At 41.6% G+C, this 21,999-nt stretch overlaps 1 protein-coding gene across 2 annotated transcripts in view; it reads right to left on the bottom strand.

Moving 5' to 3' along the window:
* The window catches only part of CNKSR3 (CNKSR family member 3), an 87,485-nt gene that overhangs the window by 13,651 nt on the left and 51,835 nt on the right, over positions 1-21,999 (bottom strand). The window contains exons 4-9 of one of the 2 annotated variants that reach the window (XM_054022292.1): positions 21,276-21,363; positions 13,934-13,975; positions 11,908-12,027; positions 9,994-10,053; positions 1,980-2,048; positions 1,056-1,202 (exon numbers count right to left, since the gene is read on the bottom strand). In XM_054022292.1, coding sequence (XP_053878267.1) covers positions 1,056-1,202; positions 1,980-2,048; positions 9,994-10,053; positions 11,908-12,027; positions 13,934-13,975; positions 21,276-21,363 — 526 coding nt within the window. Of the gene's footprint in view, positions 1-1,055; positions 1,203-1,979; positions 2,049-9,993; positions 10,054-11,907; positions 12,028-13,933; positions 13,976-14,059; positions 14,080-21,275; positions 21,364-21,999 lie in introns of those variants that run through there. The other variant, XM_054022293.1, reaches the window with a different exon arrangement.

Here is a 21,999-nt window from a genome sequence, read left to right as displayed (position 1 = left end):
CACTAGGGCAGAGTTTGTATATTGGATAGATTTGGGTTTTTTTTGTATATGCACCCAGATCTTTGGATGGTCACATTTTAAATGACCTTGTCCTATAAATAGTGTACACATTGTAAACCATGTAAAATAATGCTGCTCAAAGCGCACAGGTGTAACCGGATAATCTGAATTCCCTGCTACTTTTGAATGAGACTTACAGCTTTCTGGAACATGCATGCACATACACACACCCCTCAAGCACTCCAGATAGCCATCTATACACTTTGCTGAGAAACAACTACCCCCATAGCTATAGGGATCTTGTGCCAGAACAGAGGCTGGAACAAAGGAAAAAATGGTACCTGTAGTCCTAGGTAATTTATTAGATGAGAATGTAATTAATTGTCTCTTCCTGTAGCTGTTAAACAAATTGCTTTCTGCTATAACATGCTGTCCTCCAAAACTAGTCTTTGAAGTTATTAACCCCTGTTCCTTCCCCACTCATTACCCCTCCTCAGGCTTTCTCAACATCCAAATCATGCTTACATACGTCATTTGAACACATACGCAAAACAAACAAGAAGCTCACTCCCTTTTCTTTCAGAGCTTGAACTATTTTTCCTTCTGCAGACTAAAAAGGAAGTATACATTGGATAGCATTAGTTTATTCAGCAAAAATAATCTCTTATCAGTTTTCCAAACCAATCTCAGTATTTATTGTTTACTTACAAAATTCATCAGTGCAGATTATCAGCCTTTCAGCCTCAAATGTTTTTTTTTCTAAAATCAGTGCCTTGATAATTTGGATTATGAAAGCCAATGTTAAATAGTTTTATTGTTTTGGAATGTTAGATGAGATTATTTGGCTAAAAAAGGACCCCTTCTCATTTTAACTTTGATCCAAAAGGGACAGCCATTTCACAATGAACACCTCCAAAACTCCATAGATATATGGTCATACTGGCTGACGATGTCAGATATTAATGAATAAATTATCTTGGGGGGGGGGAGGGGAATTTAAGTAATTCATATCCAACCATTAACGTATAAACACAATTCTTCCGTTATTGTATCACCTGTACAAGTGGTGGTTTCCAGCGTAGGTTCTTCAGTGGGGCTGGAGTAAAATTAAAAGAGCCTGTAGGACGTTTCTTAAGTAGCAGTTTAACTCCGGAAGGATTCTCTCGCAACTTTCCCACAAGGTTTTTTAGTTGCCATCCCACCTTAAAAAGAATAAAAAGTACCTCTTACATGCATTCAAAATGAATGGAATATAACCAGGTCAGACTGTTTCTCTCAAACACCACAAACGAACACACACAAAATAGAAGAAACCCACTGAAGCAGCCGAAAAGGGTACAAAACTTGAAACGCTAACTTTCTTCTTTAGGAGGTCTCTCAAATATGTACCACAATTATTTCAAGTGCACGTCCATTTGTGATAGGTCAGGCTCCAGTCCAGCATGGGCTTATGCATTTGCTCAACTTCGAACACATATGCAGTCATTATTACAATATAAATACCTAATCTTTAATGCCATTGAGTTCTATGGGTCTGCTCTTGTGTGTGAAGTTAAATGCAAACGTAACTGTTCATGGGACAGGGAACTACAATGAGGGGGGAGAGGGAGAATCCCTCAACTTTCCGAGGGGCTAAAAGATATTTGCCAAAAAGAATTTCTTATTAATTAAAAAATACCAACTTTTTAAACATACACAAATGCAACATTTCACTTTAAACATAGGCCCTAAATAAGATATCATTTTATCCAAAAATATTGCAAGGATTTATTGAAAAACCAATGTGTGATAAAAATCAAACCTTTCAAGTGTTTTCAGAAATGACTTCTACATTAAAGTCAAACCATTTTTACACACAGTGCAATAAGGACACACAAAAACACCCTAAATACAACAAAGCTTGTTACCCAGTTGGAGGGAAAAGTCTTGCATAACAACCAAGGCTTAGGAAAAGGTTGATAGGGCTTTTGATTACTTACTACAGTCTGACGATTAACCTGGATCACCTCATCACCGGCATGAATCTTTTGAGATCTATCAGCAGGGGACTACAGAGAAGTAAATAAGAGACATGTGTTTCAATAGGCTTTCCCTTTTTCTAACCCCCTCCCCCCCCCAGCTCTTCTATGCCAAGGTTGTGAAAGGAATATTTAAAGCAGCAGCAGATAATGTCTGTATATATAACTATATTTATCCACAGAACTGTCAAGTGTGTATTATGTCCCCAGTACCCACGTGGTTAAGTGACAAACAATGGCCCATAGATATTATAACAAGTTCTGTCATCAAGTAACTCACAGGTCCTCATCCTGCAAACCCTACCAAGCATAGCGCTAGCCCCATTGCAGCATGGACTACACTTGGGAATCTTTTCAAGGATCATAGCAGTATTCCTTCTCGCAAGAGAAGCAGAGAAGAAAATAGGATAGTTGAGATCCATAAAATCCATATATATCAGAGGGTCAGGAGAAGTCAAGTTACAGTGGAATTATTTGTACGTCATCCATTTGTGAGAGTGTGTATAAAGGAAAAAATTACCAAAATAGTGCTTTTCTGGGGTGAATATTGGAGGTGGAAGGAATTTTCTGACAAAATGGTTTTTCATTAGAAAATATCAATTAATCAAAATAGTATTTTTTTTGCAGGAAAGTATCAGTTTTGACAGAACTGTCATTGGGAACAGTTTTTCAGGTCTAGGATGTAATTCCTGGCCTAAATCAGAACTTCAATTCCCTGCTCTGCCTGATTCGGGCCAGACACTTGAACATCAGTCTCCCACATCTCAGCAGAGTGCCCTAACCACCGGCTGTTTTGAGATCTCAATCTCTCCTGTTGGATCTGTTCAGCTTTGTATAAATAAATACTCAGCTTTAACAGGAGCAATTGAGACATTCCCCCTCCCCACCCCCCAGACTCCAGAACAGTCCATGGGTTAGGGCACTCAGCTGGGATGTGGGAGACTGACATTCAAGTGTCTGGTCCAAATCAGGCAGAGCAGGGACTTGAATTTGTGTGTCCCATATTCCAAGTGAGTACCCTAACCAATGGGCTATTCAAGGAGCAGCACGCAAGCACGGTCTCTCTTTTTGAGAAAATCCTTGAAAAAGATCTCAGTTTGGTCCCAATGTGGATCAGGAACACATTTGAAACCTCTAAATTTTTCACGAGACAGGAAAACACCAAGCTCTAGTTAATATACACCCATTTGTGCCAATTCCTTATCCTAGCCTCACACCCAGAACATTCCCACCCCCCCCAACACACACACACACACACACACACACACGAGAGTCTGTGTTAACTATCTGATCTGCTGTTAGGCTTATGTTGCTATTGATGATAGCTAAGTAAAGAAAAAGTGGCAATTAGTAAGTGCTAAGAAAACCCAGGAACGCGCTAAAAAGAGCATCACAAATTGTTTGGTTCTACAGGCATGGAATAATTGGCTGCATTGCAAAGAGTTTTTAACTCTGTTATTTTAAATTTGATTTAAAAACAACATGTCTACACAAACTACACTGAATAAAAGGTTTTAGAAGAGAAACCAGCTTTGAAGTGGATAATAAAAGATTAAACATATCCTATTAAGAAACAACATGGACACTGTTAGTTATTTATGTTGCCATTTATTATAACTGAATCTAAACACAATAACTTGGTTTCATTTAGTGTGTTCACTAAAAGCCTTAAGTCTCAAATACTGAAGATATATGACAGAAAAGTAACAAGTGCAGCTGGGGCCATTTCATTTTCCCCTCACTGCTTACTAAATGAAAGCTGCAAGTTTTAACTTGAAGTCCGTAATTTAGTCATTTAATCCAAATGCCTGCATCAAAAAAATAAGCAAATTATATTTAAGTAAAAGGACAACATTATATGTGTGCATGATGTGTCCTGAGAGATATAGGTGTTAAAAAACATTAAAAATTAATTTAGTCCCAAAACAGACAACATGCTCAGCTAGACATTACCAAGCAGCTGTTAAATGTGTAAATATTTACTTTGAGTTATCTAAAGCTGGTGCCATGCACAGGTTATTGCTACAGTTATTTAAAAAATATTCCTGCTACCATAACAACATATCAACTCTGATGAAGCCGTGGCAACACAGGCAGAACAGAGATGCACTAATAGACGTGTCCACAGTGCAATTCACACAAGGAGGGCTACTCACCATAGCAAAAGCCTCACTCTCTCCTCAAACAACAACATGGATAGCCGGGCAATACCCCTGAGCTACTGAAGAACTGAAAGCCTGGATGGAAGTTTCTCTCTCATCACCACCAGACCTTCAAAACTCAAGTAATATCTTGTAATAGAGGGACACTACAGGAGTAAATTGTGCAACAAGGACGATGCTGTAGATGTAACGGAGGCTCCAGCTACTAGGAGTAACCACGTTTCTTTGCTGTCCTCTTACTACTTCATCAAGGAAATGCCTGTTTGGAGGGATGAATACTGTCCAAACCAAGGCTAATGGCATCTTTGGGGCTGTGATTATGCTTGCAGAAAACATTCTAGGGGGGTCCCCACACAGGTCAGTTCTGGGTCGGGTACTATTGAATATCTTCATTCATGACTTGGATAATGGAGTGGAGAGTATGCTTACAAAATCTGTGGAAGATATTAAGGGGTTGCAAGCTCTTTGGAGGACAGGATTAGATTTCAAAACTACCTTTACAAATTAGAGAATTGGTCTGACACTGAATTCAATGAGATGAAATTCAAAAAAGTACTATATTTAGGAAGGAAAAAAAAAATCAAATGAACACCTACAAAACGGGGAATAACTGGCTAGGTGGCAGTACTGCTGAAAAGGATCTGGGGGTTATAGTGGATAACAAATTGAATGAGTGGCAATAATGAGATGCAGTAGTGGAAAAGATTAATATTCTGAGACGTTCCAACAGGAGCATCACATGTAAGAGTCAGGCAGTAATTGTCTCACTCTACTCAGCACTGGTGAAGCCTCAGCTGGAGTATTGTGTCCAGTTCTGGGTGCCACACTTTAGGAAAGATGTGGATAAATTGGAGGGAGTCCAGACAAGAGCAACAAAAATAAGTGGTTTAGAAAACCTGACCTATAAGGAAAGGTTAAAAAACTATGCCTGCTTAGTCTTGAGAAAAGAATCCTGAAGGGAGATCAGATAACCGTCTCCAATACGTTACGGGCAGTTATAAAAAGGATGGGGATCAACTGTTCTCCAAGCCCACTGAAGGTAGGACAAGTAATGGTCTTAAACTGCAGCCAGGAAGATTTTTTTTTCTAATAGCTAATCTAACTGTAAGGGAAATTAACCTCTGGAACAGACTTCCAATGGAGGTTGTAGAATCCCCATCATTGGAGATTTTTAAGAACAGGCTAGACAAAAGAGGTGTCAGGTATGGTCTAGGTTTTTGCTTGGTTCTGCCTCAGTGCAGGGGGCTGGACTTGATGACCTCTCAAGGTCCCTTCCAGCCCTACATTTCAGTGATTCTATGATTCATTAAGCAGTGAGCACTGAATTCAGAGTATCCTACAGGATGATCAACAGTCTGCTTGGGAGAGCTCAGATAATACATACATAGCCAATTTCAGCTCACTAGGCAGCTATTCCACTCCTATGGAGAACTTGGAAGAAAGTGGAAAGATTTGTTTTGGCCAGTGTGTTCTCATGCAACACAGGAAATCACACATAGACAGGAAGACCTTGGAAATCCTGTCAACTGACTGAAATTAGATAGTGTATTGCTTTCCCGGAATCATTCAGTATGGTTGGTGCAGTACTAGAGTTCTGATAACAGCCACCTGACAAAGGTTTCATTCACATATGTTAAACACAGGTTCTTCCTTTCAGCAACCACACCATCCACGTAGATATATTCCTACTACTATTATCTATGTGGATTATAGTAACACCTAGGAGCCACAGTCATTGACCAGAACCCTATTGTGGTAGGCGCCGTACAAGCACACAATAAATAGGCAGCAGTCTCAGCACACCAGTGGACTGGTATCTAGACAGCACCATCCTAAACCCAAGAGGAAAACTTTTAGTGATCTTAGCTGCTGCTTTACTTTGCCACTTAGAAGCGCATAGTTTATTCCTGATCTAAACTACCCTCCCTGATCTCCTTTGGTAAAGAGAAGTTGTCCTAATAAGAGCAAAGTACAGAAGAGCATATTTGCGCAGCAAGCATTTGTTTACACAAGACACCATAAAAACTTTGTAACTGAACAATGATTTCTGGTAATTCCATAAGGCAAATATTCTAATGCCAATGGTATTTTGAAGGCATTTATATATCTGCATGAACAAAAATGATTAAAGGTCTAGAAAACATGGCCTATGAAGGAAGACTGAAAAAAATTGGGTTTGTTTAGTCTGGAGAAGAGAAGACTGAGAGGGGACATGATAACAGTTTTCAAGTACATAAAAGGCTGTTACAAGGAAGAGGGAGAAAAATTGTTCTTCTTAATCTCCGAGGATAGCACAAGAAGCAATGGGCTTAAATTGCAGCAAGAGAGGTTTAGGTTGAACATTAGGAAAAAAAACTTCCTAACTGTCAGAGTGGTTAAACACTGGAATAAATTACCTAGGGAGGTTGTGGAATCTCCACCAGTGGGGATTTTTAAGAGCAGGTTGGACAAACAGGGATGGTCTAGATAATACTTAGGGGACTGGACTAGATCACCTCTTGAGGTCTCTTCCAGTTCTATGATTCTATGATGGAAACAGAAGCTGTTATGTGACTATTCTGGTAGCCTTTAACCTTGCAACTTGAAAAGCAACAATGAAGGTCGATGTCCCGATGTCCAAGACTGTTGTTCCCTCTATGGCTTCCAGAGACACGGAATGAATCAAGGTTATCCTACCAGAGAAAGATCTTAGTGAGCAGCGGCTCACTAGATGTTAAATAAATTTGAATATCTTCTCCACATTCAAATACAGGCTGTTCTTCTATTTGTGTAGTAGGTAATTGCAGTGCCCCAGCAATGTTCTGATGTGGTTCACTGTGATCCATATCTTACGTGGTGAAGCCACGTGGTTGGTCTGTGGGATCAGAGATCAGGTCTGGATTCTTCACCTTGCTATTTTGCCACAGTCTCCGCCACTTGTCTTTTGGTGACAGTCTTCAGGTTTGGGGACCTTTGGCCACTAACCAGAAGGGGTTCCTGGACTTAAGGCAGCATATCCGGGGCTATTGGAGGTCTTTGTAGATGAGCAAGTTCGGGTTTGTTATCATCTGGTCATATTATTGTTGCTTCTCTTCAGAGGGATGGAAGAAAGATATACGTGAGGATGGAGACACAGACTGTTGGAATTGACATCAGCACTCCTGTGACAATTCTCATAGCAGTGTTTCATATGTATGTTACCTGTGCACGCTGGTGTGCAACATTCAGCTGCTGAGAAAAACACAGGCGAAGGTGCATGTCCGCAAGGCATGAGCGTCTGCTCCCCAGCTGGTCCCAGCTAGTTTGTGGATTATATTGTTCCTAGCCTTTATTTTGGCAGCAGTCATTTCAGATGTTGGCAACATGTGAGGCTATGATCCACAACAAGATATTTTGGGAAATCCTCATGCCTGAGTTTGGTGTGACAGTCAGGCAATTCTTCGCATGGCGGCTGCTCAGGTGAAACGCAAAGTATTGTTTGGGGTTTTTTTAGGGCCCAGTCTGAGTCAGCTTCACCACTAGTACTCCTGCAGTTTTTTCAGATCTTCTGTGAGGATACGTTCCACTGGGGCGAAAGTGCTCGATTGGATGACGAACGCAAGATCCTCCATGTAGCCAAATTTCCGTGACTGGGTTGATGGCATAATGCTGATATTAATATTAATATGAAGACCGATGGTGCCAAGACCGATCCTTGTAGGAGCCTGCTGTTCAGTAGATGAGATCTACTAAGTCTGTTCTATTAGGTATATGTGAAACTTGCAGTTGGTGACCATAACTATCAGTAGGAGCAGTGTTCTACAATGCACTATTTTCGACACTTTCAGAAGCAGGCTGTCCCATCAAACTGTGTTATATGCTGAGGACAGGTCCACAAAGGCCACTGCTGTTGCAAGCCTGCATTGACAGCCAGCTTTGATCTGAGTTACCAGTTTACCTGATCACTGGAGCTTTGTCTTAGTTGAAACCCAGATTGCTCTTTAGGGACGTAGACCTCAAAGATGCTTTCTAAGAGCTTGTATGTTATCCACAGTAAGATAGTTTTTTGGATCGTTTTCCCCAGTTTTAGGATGCCAGTGACCTCTGCCTGTTGCCATACCTTGGGCATTTGGCAAAGGGCATGCACGCAGCCATGCTGACCGAGGTTTTTCCGGAATTGTGGGAAGATGCCATTGGGTCCTGCAGCTTCGACACGGTTGATGAGCATTATGGCCTTGTCCACATTCTCAGGAATGACTTTGATACTACTGGGCTGTCGGATAGGGAGCAATGAAGCTCTTTCTTCACTTTCCTTTTGTGATGAAAATCCGTTTCAGACTCAGAATTCAGGAACATTTGGGTGGTGATGGCACTGGCTGTGACATGTGGCATTCTACACTGGGGAGAGTTCACACCACCCATATTACGGAGACGCCTCCAGGCTTTACATAAGGCCATACTGGATCAGACCAAAAGGTCCATCTAGCCCAGTATTCGGTCTTCTGACAGTGGCCAATGCCCCAGAGGGAATGAACAGAACAGGTAATCATCAAGTGATCCAACCAGTCATCCATTCCCAGTTTCTGGCTTTCCTGGTTGAGTGAGTGGAATCTAGGTTCTGCTAGATGAGAGTGATGGGCAAAAGCTACGTGGCGTTCAGTGATTCCAGGAGTTGAAGCAGCAGGGTCACCTGTTATCCAGTACTCCTTTAGGAATGCCTCACTGTCAACCAACAAAAATTGTGGCTTTCCTGTAGCTGGGGAGAGGGGGAGAGTGATGTCCCATTTTGTGCCCTCTTTAAGAAGGCTAATGAAACTGGCTATGTTTGCAGGTATCCTGTGAACCACTTTTTCTGTGGTTTTTGAGTAGCTGTTCCCATAGGCCTTCCTAAAGTTCCAACAAGGCCTTGGTAGTGATGTGATTGGGGGGGACTTGGAGAACAACGTATATGATGACAGGAGGATGCTCGCTATGCATAAAATTGTCAAGGACAGTTCGTTCCACAACTAGAGGCCATTTGTTCTGGCCACGGAACACAAACTACACGTCCAGCAAGTAGCCTTGTCTCCGTCCGGCTGAACGAAAGATTTCTTGCTGCTTGGAATTGAACAGTAGATGCTGGCCTTGATTCGAAGCCCACTGAAAAAGTTGTTCATCTAAAGCATCATTGTCTCGTAACCCCAGGATGTCTGATGGCTATTGAGGTCTCCAACCCATATTAAAGGGTGGTTGTGATTCAGTACAACCTGTGTGGTACAGGAGACATTGGTGGTTTATAGACGTTGGGGATCGCAAACTCACCGATTCTCATTGTGATGACATATGGTGTTGAAGAGTTCAAGTCCACGCAGCAGATTTTCCAGAGCTCGTCTCACAAATCTTGCCAGTTCATGTTTTATACAATAAGTCTCTCTTGTGAAGTGCTTTGGCATAAGCTATCAACATGGCAACCGAACAGCAATCGATGGCCTCACAGTCTAAAAGCAACTCAAGTGACAGTCAAGTGAAATGGCCCTTCTCAGGGCCATCACCAAAAGAGAAACATAGGATCATACCTAGATGTGTGCCACCACAATGTAGAAGGTGGTCTCCTACAAAATGTAACTACTTGACCAAGCTATTATATCAACAGAAGATCGATGTCCTTGTGTTATTCTATTAAAACATATACATGTGCATAATCTTTACAAATCCAGGATAAACCAATAGTGTATCACACAAAGTCGCACGCAATAGGATTTTGAGATCCATACATGGCAGAAACAAAAGCCTCAGGAATCTGCCTAAACATAGCTTCATCCAGAATAGTTTAAATTAAAAATACATCTACTTCAAATTGAATTAAACATACTCACATTTTCTGTAGTTCCAGTAATTACATGTAATCCATCATAAGTTGATTTGATATACATTCCCTAATGTGGGGGGAGGGGGGGGAGAAGAAATTGAAAGTCAAATTTAAGAACAGTAGTGCCAAAAATAAAAACTTGCGTACTAATTATATAACAGGTTAAGCAACATGTTACAAACTTAAGACTCATTCTGTGTAAAAAACATCAAATATATGAAAATTCATGGACTCACATTTGTAAGTAGTGTGATCTAGTATCAATGTGCTAAATGTTCCTCTCTTCCTGAATTCTTGGGCACTCAGTACATATAAGTTAAAGAGATTGGAATTTTATACTTCACCCTTCACAGATGACGATCTTTAAAATATTTATTTTTAAATAGTGTAACTTAACTTCTTTATAGCCTTGACTATCCTGGAGAATTTTAGATAAAGTCATTTAGAGTCCCTTGCATGCCGAACATCTCCTCAAAAGTTTGTTACAAATATTCTACAGACAAGCAAGCTCCAATAATCCCTGTTCTTAATGCAAGCCATCTTGTAACATTACAGTGTTGGCAAAAAACCAGAAGCACGGGCAAACCATGCGCTAGCACCACATTACTATACTACTGGGTGTGGATGCAAAGATAAATGCTAATGAAATAGGTCTGATCGTTAAAATTCTCTAACATACCATCTACCAACAGGCTAACACTAACATTTTAATTGCACATGGTAGACTTCTGCAGCATAGGAGACTTGTATATCAATTTCCATATAGGTAACAGGTAGTTTTCCTTCCTGATAAACTGTTTAAAGATTACTTATCATCCGTGCTGTGCTTTTTAGCTATGCAGTGCCACACAAGTACTATTTATGTGCCAGGAATTACCATCCACCACTTAGAAACATGAATGCAACATTTTTCTTTTTTGATTTTCTTCTCCATTTGTAAAGATTTATCCTCCCTGCCCTCCTTCGCCGTCCCCCCATTTCTTGAAGAGAACAAGCTATCATGCTGCTATTCTGTGAATGCCCTTATCTGATACCTAAAACCTCACTGAAGAGGTTGCCATAGTTCTGAAACATGGTTAGTTCATTTGTGTTTCTTCCGTTAGCCCTGCAATAATGTAGCTCAAAACACTGTAGGTTCTCCATAATAGCACCCAACGTGTTTTTTAAAAACTGTTCAACAAGAGATATTTCTCACTTCTTCATAGTTTTAAGAGTAAGTTAAATAATTTCAGATAAATATTTCAGCTTCCTTTAAGGCATTTAAATGTGAACCACCTCCACCTCCAGCCAGAAAGGTCCCATCTCCAATTTTTTGTAAACATTCAAAGGAACATCTAACCGGACCAACAACATTCAGCAGTACTGAGATCCAGCTAGTGAAATTACACGATATGCCATTGCATGGTCAAAGGTTTACCACACACCCCTGCTAAAAAGAAACCCCAAGGACACCCCCATACCTAACCAAACCTACAGATCAAAAACTCCCACAAAAGGACAGACAAAAAAAAAAAATCCTTCAAAAAGTCTCCATGTACAGTTGATTTCAGTGACCAGCAAAGGTCAGGGACCACTTTGTTCACCTCCATCAATGAATCCCACCAATAGCCAGGTGTACTCAGTATATTACCACCTCAAAAATGCCTTAAACACACACACACACACACACACACACACACTTACACTTATTCCCACCATTGGCTCTCACTCCAGCACACACCCCGCTGTAGCTTTACGAACAAGGGACTGATCCTGCAGACAGTTTTGCCCACGAGTCTAGTTATTCCCACGCTAAATCCTTACTGATTTTAATGGGAGTAAACAGTTCTCATCGGTGTAACGGCTTGCAGCGCCAGGCACTAACAATGCAGACATAGTAACCACAGAGTAGCCACAGGAGCAGACAAAGCTGTGTTCTTACCAGGCCTTCCCCAGGTTTAATGTTGGTTAAATGAACCTCCTCCAGACATGCACTCTGGCTCATCAATGGATCTGTAGTTGATCTGATCATCTTATCACAAATTCCATTTAAAATCTTGGACTGAAAATGAACAAAAATTCATTAGGAAAGCCATATTCTAGAATCCCCCTCTCCCCATTTCTCAATAAAGCAGAAGTTATTTAATTATAAAATCTGGCCCACTAAGAAAGCTTGATATTCTGCCAGCAGTTCTATGAGAACATTCAGAGAATTCTCCTCTATGGCCTTATCTACCCTAGGCTTCAGGGGTAAAAATCTGCCATTACTGCTACCACCAGTGACAGGAACGTTGGGACAGTTAATGTAGACAAGGTGCCACTACAGTTGTCTGGAAAAAAGGCAATTACGACACCACCACACTCTTGAGAAAATTTAGTCTATATTTTTCTGGAATTTTTATTTTGAAATCCAGAACATTTGACTATCTTTAGTGCCAACAGTTATTTAGATCTGCTTTAAGAAGGGTTAAGTCAGGATGGTGCTAAAGAAGCCAATGACAACTGATGAATACTCGATACCAAGTTTTTGAGTGGGTAGGCATTTAATAATTAAGTATTTTAGCATTAGTTATCTCCTTTGTGCCAGTTGCTGTAATCCTTACAAACTTATATTTGCTTGTTACCAAAATATATCCAATCCCAAACCAATACCATTTCTGAGGACACATTCTGACCTTAAACACATGTATGTAACTTGGACTAATGAAGTCAGTGAGAGTGAGGCTTATGTATCAGAAGGGAATAATTTGTCTTTTACATTCTAAAAGTTTCAAACAGGCAAAATGACTACTTAATCAGCAAAAATGCAGTGGTCAAAACATCCACTTTCTTCCCACACACTCCACATTGTTTAAATTTATATCAAGACACAAAATACAATGTATTTAACTTAAAGTTGTTTTCAACAGTTAACAAAAAAAAAAAAAAAAAAAAAAGAGGCCTTAAAATGTTCAGGATAGCATTTATTTGTAATTGGCTGTGAAACTGGAAGGTAGCTCACCTGAGAGACATTAAATATCTCCAAGTGCCCTTGGGACTTCTCACTCAATGGAGACATGTAATTAAGGGGCTGCACAAAATCCAGCTTTGTATAAAGATAGCTCTGTCGAATCACAGTGGGCACAGGGTAAAATATTCTCAAGGTTTGTTATTCTAAACCAGATTTATAGAACTGAAATAATGCAATTTAACTAAAATCGAAACAATGCCTAAGCATGAATACGAGGAACTGCTAAAACAAGGGAATTCCAAACAACAGTGCGTACACGGAATGGGGTGGGGAAAAATGAGAAACTGAAGACTCCTATTTGCTTGGTTTCCTTATTTATGGACAAAATTATTTTTAGCTATTGTGCTACTGAATGCCTAAGCATCTATCAGCAAACGGAAGGCCTTATCAAAGAACACAGCCTGGCTCATGTCAAAAGCAGGAAGTGATGATTAACTGTTACAAAATATTAAAAGCATTTCATTACATCCCACTGTTGGTCACAAGGTTCTTCAAAACGATTTTGAAAACTCAGAGCTTTCAAAATGAAGTATAATTAGACATAGATCTTTCTAGTTCTATAGGCAGGAGTGCCTTTACAAGGACCACCACAAAGTACAGTATTTATTAAATAAAGTGATATATCCCACGCTGTGAATCATGGACATTTTGCTTTACTTGGTCTAACATCCTTTTACATTCCTTTGCCTCCCCTTAAAATCTGAGCCAGACATCGGTCTTGAAGAAATACCAATGGAATAAAACCTTAAGGATCATCTACTGTATATAGCAGTGCTGACTTATACACCATTAAAAATTCACCATTATCCCTTCTGAAAGAATAATGAATGATAAAAACAGCCTGCAATGGGGTTTTGCTTACATGGTACATTTCAACTTTGTCAGTCTGAGTAATCAAGAAGTCATTGAAATAAAGGGGAATACAAATAACTAGGTTGTAACTGAAATGCATACTTACTACATGTAGAACTTTATCTTCCATTTCAGCCATAGTGCAATCCTAAAAAGAGAAATCAAGCACTAAATTAACAGAACTGTGTAAACGGACTAGGTTGCAAAATACTGAAATACAGCTACCTCTGACCTCAAGCAAAAAGAGCAGTATCTTTGGAGCAGGGATTAATCAGGCATCTGCTTCCCCTTCTAGGGATCAAATGTACCACTGAACAACAATTTTCTGACACCTGGTCTAAAAGGCAATACAGACCTTCAAAATGTCAAAAGAATACAAGCCTTCAGTTACTGCAGAAAAATTTTCCAGGAAAAATGAGTTATACACAAATAAAGATGGACTTTGTTAAGGTAAACCATACAATCTTGTTTTAGATACTACAAATACTGAGCCAGCTATTACTGTATTCAACATTTCAAAATGGATAAAAAACACTTGTTAAAAATAGCTACAGAAGTGCTTTTAAAATATGCTATTGATGGCATTCAGGAAGGCAAAGGAACGGCACACAAAGCATTATTTACACAGCCCAGGTACAAAAGACTTTGAACTGAAAAGAGTTCATTTAGTAGATTACAGAAGAGACCATTGTTCTCTGAAAAAACAGCAAAACTGGAACACACCAATACATTCCCAGACAAAAAGAAGGGGGGGGAGGGGGGAGAAAGGTTAAATTACAGGATTACAGGTACAGTTGTAAATATTTATCAATTACTTAAGAAGCCTCCATTAAGTGTTATTTTCTCAAAAATAATAAAATGTTAGAAAATACAAAGTTAAGGTTATATTTGGAGGAAAAACCCCAAATCCCAAGGTTATATTTGGGGGGGGACCCCAAACATTACAAAAATCACTTGAACAATCTTAACTCGGACCCATATCACACCAGCCTTCCAAGCTGCACAACTGTCACATCTCATTATAAAAGACTGAGACATTTTAACGAAGATTTCATGAAGAAGGATTTGCTGAAGACTAAGTATTCACAGTCTGCATATGCAGGTATCTTAAATCTTTAAGTCTACTTACTTTATATAGTTTGCCGTGAAGTCAAAGAACTTAGCACACAACTTGGGTTTTGTACATAAATGTACATGTTTTGGAAGCGTGAGCTCAATACCCTGAGTCCTTAGCATTACGTTAATTTTTGGCCTGGTTCTTAAGGGGGCTAGAGCCACCGCATATGTATCTATACCAAGTCTGACCACACTTTTACATTTTATACTCCATATGCTTTTGAGACTGGTCCTCAAAATTGCTCCAAAGACAGTCACTTTTAGCAAACAGACAGAAACCTCACTTTTTCTGGTGAAATAAAGAGTAGCTTGCTTTACTAATGGTAAAGTGGCGTACGTGTGCTTGCTATACTAATATGAAGAGAGATGTACTTTGTGTTAAGGGCTTCAATAGAAAACAATATATCAACAAGAGTAAAGTACTAAAAAGCCTTTTAGATCACTTCTAAATTTTCAGTCACTGAAGTAATGACAACGTGCACTGATTCCACGTAGGATTGTCTTCTGAATTTTGGTTGTTCTGTAGACAGCCATACAGGGACAGAATAAAGGTTGTGTGGTGACTAAAGCCATGTCTACACTACAAAACTTATGTTGACTCAAGTTATGTTGGCATACAGATGCCACGGTTAGTACATTGCTTGTGCCCATGCATACTTGACTCCTTATGTCAGCAGTGTACGTGCTCACCAGGAACACTTGTATTGATGCAGAGTGCGGTGCACCATGGGTAGGTATCTCACTGTGAACTCACCACTATGCAGCACACTATCTTCTGGGAAGTTTTGTCAATGTATGATGGGGCTGAAATGAGTCACTCAGAGGTGTCTGGAAGCATGTCCCATTTTGCAACTGTCTCCATCCCATAATGTTATCTATATCCCATAATTTTCATGCCTTTTTTAAAATCCCACAAACATGCATGGCCTCCTCTGTCCACCATTCCTGAAAGAAGCATGGAGCCTGCACTATTATCACAAGCATTGCAAGCACAGATTGTATGATCTTGAAATATTTCCAGAGCTACAAGAACCACCAAATAAAATGGGGAAACCTGACAATTCCTTGGAGGACAGACTGCTGTGGGACATAGTGAGAATTAATTCAAGGTTGTTAGTGGCATTCAGGGAGCAGATGAAGATGGTGGAGTGCTGCTTCTAGGCCCGAAAAACAAGCACTGACTGGTGGAATCGCATCATAATGCAGGTTTGGTATGGTGAACAATGGCTGCAGAACTTTCAGATGTGCATTCCTGGATCTGTGCAGTGATCTTGCCCCAGTCCTCCAGCACAGGGAAACCAAAATGAGAGCTGCATTGCTGTGCAGAAGTGAGTGGTAATCGCACTGTGGAAACTTGCGATGCCAGATTGCTATCGGTCAGTCGGGAATCAATTAGGGAAATCCACGCACCACAAGGGCTGTTGTGAGGCAAGTGTGCAGGGCCAGTACGTAGGACTGTGACTCTCAGCAATGTGCAGGACACAGTGGATGGATTTGCAGCAGTGCTGCTCCTGAACTGCAGTGCAATAGATGGCTTGCATCTCTCTATTGTGGTATCAGACCACCTTGCCATTCAGTACAGCAAACAGGAAGGGCTACTTTTCTGTGGTTATGCAAGCACAGGTGAATCACCAGGGACTCTTCACTGACATCAGTGTTAGCTGGTCAGGGAAGATGCATGATGCTCACATCTTTAACAACACAGGACTGTTGAGAAAGCTACAAGACTTTTTCCTGATCAGCAGTTTACCACTGGAAATGTTGAAATGCCAAAAATGATCCTGGGGGACCCAGCCTACCCCTTACTTCCCTGGCTCATGAAGGCATGTACCATCCACCTTAGCAGCACCAACGAACAATTCAACTACTGGCTCAGAAGGTGCAGAATGACAGCTGAACGTGCTTTTTGTTGTTTGAAGGGCCATTGGCATAGTTTACTTACAAGATAGGACCTTAGTGAGAAAAACATCCCAATGGTTATAGCTGCCTGCTGTGTCCAGCATAATATATGTGAAGCAAAGCGGGGAAGTTTCCATCGGTCTGCAGGGCAGAGGTGGAGGAGCTGTCATCTGAATTTCAACAGCCAGACACAAGGGCTATTAGAAGAGATCAATGCAGAGCTATATTGCTCCAGAAGGCTTTGAAAGACCATTTTAATCCTGAGCAAGAACAGTGTGTGTTGTAATGTGCTCTACCTGGCTCTGCAGAAGTCATTTGGTGATCGCTGTACATGTAGGAATATAACTTTGTCAAGGCACGTATTAATTTTGTCTGTGAATCATCTCATGAGTTATGTGGCACTGTGTAATAATAGGTAACTGGTTGCTTTCAGAACTGCTGAGCATTTGGCAGCATATGTTATGAACTAATAAAGATGAATTATATTGCAAAAAACACAATCAGTGCAAAGAAAGAGCAATTTTAAAACAAATATATTACAAAACTTAAAATTTAATAAAGAGAACAGAACTTATGAAGGGGAAAGAACACTGATGCCCATTTCAGCTACACATGCACCAACTGTGGCTTTCAGATATGTTTGGCTGTGATTGTCTTTAATGTCCCCCGAGTGACATGCCAGGGGTAGTGCAGAGGCCCCTGATGCCACATGGAATGTTGCGGGGATGGGGGGAGGTATAGGGAGGTCCTGATATTGAGTTCTCAATGGGCTGCAGAGTGAGGTGAGCCCGGGACTGTTGAACCTGCAGATCCACCACAGTCTGCAGCATCTGTTTGCGCTGCCTTAGAAGCCATTATGTCTTGGTGCATCTTCCTCTCCTTTTCCTGCTGGAGCTTTCTCCTCTCCACTCTTTCCTTCTCCAGGCTGTCTGCAATATTCATCCTCCAGCCCTGTGCTCGCAGTCTGATGCGGCAGTGGCTTGCAGGATCTCACTGAATATGTCATCCTGAGTCCTCTTCTTTCTCCTCTTTATCTGACGCAGGCATTCTACAGGTCTGAAAGGGAATATGAAGGCCGCAATGACAATAGCTGAAGATAAAACACACAGAGGTACCACGGTCAGCGTATTCACTACAGAAAGGGAAACTTGCTCCCCTGCAGTTGTAAGCACGACAGTCTCACTTCTGCTTGGGATTGTTTGGGCACGGCACCAGTCACAGCACCAGCCATGGTGAGTATGGCCCGCCAGGGGTGGGGGAAATGAGGAGCAAATTGCTTGCTTGCATGATCCCAGTAGTGTAGGGCAATGGCACTGAATACTGGCACAGTTTTCCACAGGCAGTGGTGATTTTAGCTGATCTCTCACTGCTGAGGGTTACAAAGGCAGAGACCCCACAGCTGCTGTGGCATCCTAAAGGTGCCCGAGCCCATATGCTGCTAGCCTGTAGTGCTATTGCAATGGTGCCTATTGAAGTTATAGCTGAGTGTCATAGGAAAATGGCCTACCACAGAGGATGAAATAGGACAGCCATCCCTAGAAACCTTCAGGAGAGGATTGCCGAGTACCTCAATGAAAGTTCCATGGAGATCTCTCAGGAGGATTCAAGGGACACCCCTGTATCCATAAACAAACTGCTCTATGTGGCCCCTGCCTAACTCTAGAGGGGAATGAAAAGCAAATAGCAACTCAACGTCTCTTGGTTGTACCACTACCTTTTCTAGCATGAGTAAATTAATGAAAAAAGTCAAAAATGTGTCCTGCCATTGTAATTGAAAATTTATCTAAACGCTTACCTGAGATTCCTTTCCTTGCATCGGGCTCGCCCTTGATCGACTGGTGAGACTGTGGCAGAGTTAAAAACAGGATCTGGCTCGCTGCGCAGCTGGATCCTAGGTCACCTGACCCCCATACTCCTCCTCCACCTCCTTGCTGTTCATATCGGGGTCTGTGACTCAGTTGGCTCCTCAGAGGTATCCATAGTGCTGTGTGTGGGGAGGGGGTGTCCTCCACTGAGTATGGCTTGTAGCACTTTGTAAAAGTGGCACATCTGCGGCTCAGCACCAGATTGATTGTTGGCCTCCCTGGCCTTCTGGTACGCCTGCTGCAGTTCCTGGGCTTTCACATTGCACGGCTGCTGGTCCCCATCGTACCAGTTCTTCTGCATCCCCTGAGCCATCTGCTCATAGATGCCAACATTTTTACAGCTGGTTCAGAGCTGTGCCTGCACAGCCTCTTCTTCCCACAGGCCCAGGAGACCCAGTATCTCCTGTCTACTCCAAGCTGGAGTGCTTCTGGAGCACACAACCAGCAGGGGCAGCTGGGCAGTTGCACTCTACAATGGAGAGCTGCTAGGTGTGCTCGTCAAGCTGGACAATCAAGAAAAGGAATTTCAAAAATTCACTAGGCTTTAAAGGGACGGGGGGGCTTCCAGTCTCAGTCTCCATGATGCCTGCGCAGTGGAGTTCATAATGATGACCTGAAAGGTCCTCAGCTGCTGGAGGACAGTTAGGCTCAACATAGGTAATTCAGTGTCTACACTTGCCCTGTGTCACTCAGGGAAGTGGTGTTACTATGTTGGCATAACAGGGTGCTTACAAAAGTGGGAAACTAATTTAAAGTGAAGACACATGCACAGCTAGGTTGACGTAAGCTGGCTTGTGTCAATCTAAATTTCTAGTGGCCTAACTATGCCCTTCCTTGTTTTGTTTTGTTTTAAGTGTAACTTAAACAGTAGAAATTTTGGAAAAACTTAGTTGTGAGGTTTTTTGAGAAAACTGCCAGGTTCTCCGAAGGGCTGTCTCTTCAGTAATTGATAGAAATATACAACTTTTACTCCAGTATAAAGTTGTTTGTTTTGTAATGAGAATTTCCTTTGGGTATTTGAAAAACAGAATAACGATTCAGTGAGTCCCTGTGAACCATGCAAACTGTGCAGGAATTAAGTCTTGCCAGTGACTAACCCTGCTTTAACCATGTTACTAAAATTTGTGTTCTAAACATGACTCTCAAACTGCAGAGTTGATAAGGCAGATGGGCCCATGTCTCCATCCCTTCCTCCCCCACCAAACATAACCACAATCTCCATTCCTAATTATTTCAATTTGAGTTGGCCTGCTTAGTACATGTGATCCAACACTGATTGCTCCCATGGTTAGAAACAATTCTAAAAGCAGCAGCATCTCATTAATTTCCTTACACTGGTTAAAAAGGGAGGCTTGTAAACATGCCGGGGACAGGACTAGGGGGGGGGAGGGGGGAGGGAAGGAAGCAGAGGTAGATTGAGAAGCCTTGAATGGTGATCTGCAAATGTACTGTTAAAAGTTATCTAGCTACAGGATTACGCGCAGAACGCCCCAGAGCAAGGGTAAGAAGGGCACTGACCAATTAAGTAATAAACCCTGTTTGGGTGCCTGGTTCCTGCTTTTTCTATGACACTCCAGCACGAAACATTTGAGGTCACCTGCAGAAGCATGGAGTTATCCCAAAATGGGAGACGCAATTAACTCATTTTCTTTCAATATATGCATGGTTTTGAAAAGTTTTTGAAAATGGCATAGCTTTTGGGCAGGAAGTCTCTCTCTCTCACACACACACACACACACACACACCATAGATTTCACCTCACCTACAAAAAAACCCCAAAATCCCCAGGTCACACACACCACTTACCTGACCACCTTCTACAAGGGAGTTCCATGCTCCAGCAGGCATCAGTGGGAGCTGCATATCACAGTATGGTACATACTGAAGCATCAAAGGAGAGTGGGAGCCAGCCACTCTGACCCCAGCTTATACCCAAAGCTGGAAATGAGCTGGTCTGCTGAAAGTCACTTACATGCCAAATGCCCCTCTAGCCATTACAATTTAGGCCAATCACAACTAATAGTTAATTTGTAATAAAACATTGTGGAAACCAGCCTGGTGGAAGCAGAAACATGAGGGAAAGGCAGCTCTTCCAGTCGCGTGTTGCAGTCCACACCCAGCGGCTACCTGCTCTCTTCCAGGTTATAATTTGAGTTTTATTATATTTATTAAAACAAGTTACCAATGTTGATTCTAACTGGAGTTAAAAAGCCAGCTTGCAGGTTTTCAAATTCAAAGCGGCTATTCCTGGGCCTACCCCAACTCTTACAGTTAATGAAAACACGAATGGACTTTAAAATGGGAGCCAGATCAGACACCTAGCTCAACACTGCTGAAAAGTTTTGAAATTAACTGAACAAAAATCTCAACTGCAGGAGAACAGAGTGACCAAAGTTGGTAGCAGCCAGTATGCACCTGCTCATATCACACGTATGGTACTCCAGCATATGTTTTCCTCACTAACAAGTTGTACATAACTAGCGCACAGTTACTTCCCCAGCCACCCACCTTCCTTCCTTTTTGGAGAGGTGAGAAGAAAAGCGGGGAGGAGGGAAAAAGTCAACTGACCTTCTGAACCGTGGTGGTGAGATCCAAGCAGAGCTGAATGATTCTGTTCTTTGTCGCTGAGAAGTCAGCAATCCCTGTAAATGGGGCCCTATAACAAGACAAAATCCCCTTAGAATGAAGAGCCCTCTCAGCTTCCAACTCTGGCTGTTAATGGGCACAGCACATAGATTTACACAGTTGCAGGTCAGATAGCAAACCAGAGACATGCTGGAACTATCACGTTAATACAGTAAAAATGTTATCTGAATAACGTACCTGCAGTAAATAGACTAAAGTGCCTTTTAACACAAGTGCACCAATATGGTGAGGAACAAACTACCCTTATAACAAGTGTATTCTCTATCATGAAAAATATCTCAGCCAAGATCAGCCTCTGTAATGGCTTGCTTTCCTCTAAGAGGTAAATCTGAACAGCTGCTAACCTTTCAGCACTGTTTACAAAGGACTCAAGTCTAGCTCAGTGATTATACCCTCCCTTAAAGGAGATCACTTTAGAGAGCTGTTGAGGGGCACCTCAGCTCCACCTGCTACTTTATGAGGGGCAGGGAGAGAAGGGAAAAAGTTCCAAAACACTGATTGGGCTCAAAGTTGGATAAGTCAGCCATCTTGCTGCTGGGGCTAGCAGACAGGAAAGTTGGTGGGGGCTGGCAGTGACCGGAGGAAAGAGCCAAGTGAGAAGAGCAAGCTATTGCCAGGGAACAGCACCTGACAGTGACAGCAGGGC

This window comes from Malaclemys terrapin, chromosome 3 (assembly GCF_027887155.1).
Source record: "Malaclemys terrapin pileata isolate rMalTer1 chromosome 3, rMalTer1.hap1, whole genome shotgun sequence".
In the NCBI taxonomy this organism is placed as follows: domain Eukaryota; kingdom Metazoa; phylum Chordata; order Testudines; family Emydidae; genus Malaclemys; species Malaclemys terrapin.
Note: the sequence above shows the minus strand (reverse complement) of the source record. Positions and strands in the feature narration are given on the sequence as shown.